Source organism: Cynocephalus volans, chromosome 12 (genome assembly GCF_027409185.1).
Source record: "Cynocephalus volans isolate mCynVol1 chromosome 12, mCynVol1.pri, whole genome shotgun sequence".
Taxonomy (NCBI): Eukaryota; Metazoa; Chordata; class Mammalia; order Dermoptera; family Cynocephalidae; genus Cynocephalus; species Cynocephalus volans.
The window spans coordinates 14,616,776-14,621,045 of NC_084471.1; the positions used below are offsets into that span (position 1 = coordinate 14,616,776).

Sequence of the window (4,270 nt, forward strand, 5' to 3'; positions counted from 1 at the left end):
GCGGGGCTGCAGAGGCCGTGTCCCCTCCCCAGCTCACCATCCCTAGGGGCGAGGGGCCATGGGCCAGGGGTGGGGTGCTGGGGGCGGGAGAGAGCGCTTCATAAACATGTGTGGTAAGAGGGTCTGCACAGTGGGGAGGTGACACTCGCTCTCCCAGGAAGGCTGGCGATCCCATGAGGCTGACCCAGTCCTGCCTGCTGAGTTATGCTGCCCACAGACACGTGAGAGTTGATTGAGAGCGTGCAGTGAACCCTCTGAGCTGAGTTCTAGTCCTGGCAGAACTAGTTCTACTCTATGGGTGTGGCCTTGGACATGCCACCTCTCTGGGCTTCAGCCCCCTTCTCTGTAGAAGGAAGGTAATCATAGAAACTGGCCCATTTCTCTGTGTCGGCCACAGGATGCAGTGGACAAGTGGCTGGTGGGGGCTGCTGCTCACCCAGCTTGCCGGACTCTGCAGGGCCCTGCTGGTGGCCCTGACAGGGTCTGGTCAGTTTGCCCTTCCTGGACTCTGGGAGCGAGCCGTGGGGTGCTTGGCTGCACCCATCCTCAGGGCTGTGCCAGCGCCACTTTATAAACCAGCCGCTTTCCTCGAGAGCTACACCCCAGGCACATGTTTTTATCCTGCAGCCATAAAGTGGGTTCAGGGAAGAATTTACAATCAAGGCCGTAAAGTAATAACAGCAAAGAGGCCATTTCATTGGGTTCAGGTGGAGGTGAGCAATGAGTTCAAAAGTTCAAGACCTCGGGGCATTTCTGGTGGAGATAACCAGCTGTTGACCCCGACCCAGAGGCTGCTCACGGGTGGGAACAAGGGAGGCCACTGAGATGGTTTGCAGCTCGGGATGAGGAACACCTGTGGGCTTGGCTGGTGCACCCCCCCACCCCCCAAGAGAGGGCGCTGGGGGTGGGGTGCACCTTTGGGGGCTCTCACTTCTGTGCCCCCTGGGGAGGAGGCCTTCCCCGGCTTCTGTGCCACTCTGGGTACATAAAGGAAGGGGCAGAGCATGACCAGAGAAGTCAGCTGAGCTCTGCTGTGTGGGGTCTCGTGGGCCTGGGTTCATGTCCGACTCATAACTTACTGGCTGTGTGACCTTGGGCAAGTTCCTTCACCTCTCTGGGCCTGTTCCCTCATCTGCTCATGGGGAGGACAACGCTTCCTGTAACTGAGCTCACAGCCTGGCACACAGTTGGTACATAATGAAAGCAGCTCCCTGGCCTGCCTTTGCTTTCCTTTTTCTCTCTCTTGCTGGGCCTTCCACCTTCCCGGCACTCAGAGAGGTGGACCTGACGGGCCTCAGAATCAGCCTGTGACGGGTCGAAGCAGAAGCTCTGGCCTCCGAACCCAAAGAACTGGGTTCTAGTTGTAGTCTAGACACTTCCTAGCTCTGTGACCTCAGGAAAGTTGCTTAACCTTTCTGAGTCTCAGTTTCTACCTCCCTTCAAGGTAGATTTTGGTACCAGTGTTCTGGGGCTATTTATCTGGACACCCCATTGGCTGCTGCACCTGTCCTCAGAAGGCCTTTGATGAGTGCATTTACAGAGGAAAAGTAGGAGGCCCAGAGAAGCAGAGGGACTTTCCCAATGTCATCCAGCTAAAAGCTCCATCTGAAGGAGGGCACTCGTCACAACTCCTAATCAGTGTCACTCAGGTTTTAAAGGACAGAATCGAATGTCAATGGCAAGACTGGTTAGGTGGAGTGGTCAGAAAAAGTGGCCAGTCGGACCGACCTTCAGCAGAGCTGGGGCCACCATGTTCTCTCGGGCGGGCGTCGCTGGGCTCTCTGCCTGGGCCTTGCAGCCGCAATGGATCCAAGTTCGAAATATGACAACTTCGAAAGATATTACCAGGCGTCTAAAGTCAATCAAAAATATCCAGAAAATTACCAAGTCTATGAAAATGGTAGCAGCAGCAAAATATGCCCGAGCTGAGAGGGACCTGAAACCGGCTCGAGTGTATGGAATAGGATCTTTGGCTCTGTATGAAAAAGCTGATATTAAGGCACCTGAAGACAGGAAGAAACACCTCCTTATTGGTGTGTCCTCAGATCGAGGACTTTGTGGTGCTATTCATTCCTCTGTTGCTAAACAGATGAAAAATGAGGTGGCTACGCTCACAGCAGCTGGAAAAGAAGTTATGCTTGTCGGAATTGGTGATAAAATCAGGGGCATACTTTACAGGACTCATTCTGACCAGTTCCTGGTGACATTCAAAGAAGTGGGAAGAAAGCCCCCTACTTTTGGAGATGCATCAGTCATTGCCCTTGAATTATTAAATTCTGGATATGAATTTGATGAAGGCTCTATCATCTTTAATCAATTCAGGTCTGTCATCTCCTATAAAACAGAAGAAAAGCCCATCTTTTCCCTTAATACTATTGCAAGTGCTGAAAGCATGAGTATCTATGATGATATTGATGCTGATGTGCTACAAAATTACCAAGAATACAATCTGGCCAACATCCTCTACTACACTCTGAAGGAGTCTACCACCAGTGAGCAGAGTGCTAGGATGACAGCTATGGACAACGCCAGCAAGAACGCTTCTGAGATGATTGACAAATTGACTTTGACGTTCAACCGCACCCGCCAAGCTGTCATCACAAAAGAGTTGATTGAAATTATCTCCGGTGCTGCAGCTCTGGATTAATGAAAATCAAGTTTCATCCTCAGAAAAGAGGTGAAGGAAAATTCAGCCAGCTGATTTTGTTTTTAGCGTATTGCTGTTTTTGGCAGAAGAAATTGTTGGTCCATTGTTTGAATTACTAAAGACAGCAAGATATTTGTAAATTATCTTACAATAAACAACTTACAATAAGAAAAAAAAAAAAAAAAAAAAAGAAAAAGTGGCCAGTCACAGAAACCCTAATGTTCCAATCCTCTTTTCCATCATAGGAGTCCAGCAGTATTTTGGGATCAGTTAGGGCAGGAGTTAGCAAGTGATGGCCTGCAGGACAAATCTGGCCCACTGGCTGTTTTGGAAAATAAAGCTTTATTGGAAAGCAGCCATGCCGATTTATATATTGTTTCAGGCTACTTTTGAGCTAAAACCTCAGCTTAACTAAGTGATTGCTGCAGAGACAGTAAGGCCTGTGAAGCTGGAAATATTTACTATCTGGCCCTTCAGAGAAAAACTTTGTGACCAATCCCTCATGCCTGGGGGTTCTGAAGCTGGGGTCTGTGCTAGAATGCAATGCCATCTTTCAATCTACAGATGAGGAAGCCAAGGGTTGGTGGCTTGCCCACTGCCACATTGAGTGGCAGACAGCAATTTGAAGTCTTGAGACACAAAGGACTGCTGCTCAGGGTCAGGTTACTGTGTGGTTAGGTCAATACTCCCTCACTCAGGGGTCATACCAGAGAGGGGGAAATGGTGGTGGTGGGAATGTCCTGCCAGTACCAACAGCTGTCCCTCCCACGAGGGACATGCTCTGCAGTTGAAGTGTGTTCCAATGCCCTATTTGTTTCCTCAGTCCTCATAGTCACCCTCACAGGCAAGCATTTGTGTCAACAATTGCTGGATGAATGAATGCACAAGGGAATCTGGTTGCATATTTTAGAGGGATTGCTGAAGGTCCCCTGGCCAGCACTGGCAGATTGGGAACTCAGATCTCGGCCTGCTGTCTCCTGGCTTCTCTCGCAGGCTCAGAGCCTTCAGGGGTACCTGTGGATGCAGCTGAACACATCTTGTGGGGCAGATGGTATTGTCCTCTAACTCCTCACCCCAAACTCTCTGCCTGAGAGTCCCCCCCGTTTATTTTATAGGTCCTACATTTGCTTTATCCACTAGGTATGCCCTGAAATGCAGATTTTACAGAACTCTTTAAAGATGTTTGAGTGCGTTGTTTGAGAGAGTGAGTGTTTTCCTGTTGTGAAAGAAGTTCTGTTGGTGGCATGACAGAGCTGGCCACATGAATCTGGGGCTCCGGATGGTGAATTCTCTCCCTTCTTCCTCCCCTGCCTGACAAACCCAGGAGGCTCCTCCTCCTGGAGGATCCTTGAAGATCTCCTGGGTGCCTTTGACAGAGAGCCTGGCTCAAGGTCAGCAGATCTCCAAGACAGTCAGAGTGAGGATCTGTTTCCTAGGACTCCAAATATGGACCAAGGGTTGCACATAGGATGGGAGCCAGATGGACCTGGGTTTGAATCCTGAACTTGTCACTAGCTGTGTGGCTTTGAGCCTATGATCCTCTGGGCATCTCTTTCCTCACCTGTAAAATGACAACAGTGAATATTGCCCCATTCATTCAGCTAAAGTGTCTTGGAGCTTCTT

The 4,270-nt window shown here is 49.9% G+C and overlaps 1 protein-coding gene across 1 annotated transcript; it reads left to right on the top strand.

Annotated features, from left to right (window-relative positions):
* Positions 1–1,717: 1,717 nt before the first annotated feature.
* LOC134360887 (ATP synthase subunit gamma, mitochondrial-like) lies at positions 1,718–2,821 on the top strand. Its single transcript, XM_063075763.1, has one exon. The coding sequence runs from the start codon at positions 1,751–1,753 to the stop codon at positions 2,645–2,647; it is 897 nt and encodes a 298-aa protein (XP_062931833.1). The 5' UTR covers positions 1,718–1,750; the 3' UTR covers positions 2,648–2,821.
* The last annotated feature ends 1,449 nt before the right edge of the window (positions 2,822–4,270 follow it).

What these genes read in the sequence shown, in the direction of transcription:
- LOC134360887 (XM_063075763.1), top strand. Translation starts at nt 1,751, where the DNA reads ATGTTCTCTCGGGCGGGCGTCGCTGGGCTCTCTGCCTGGGCCTTGCAG.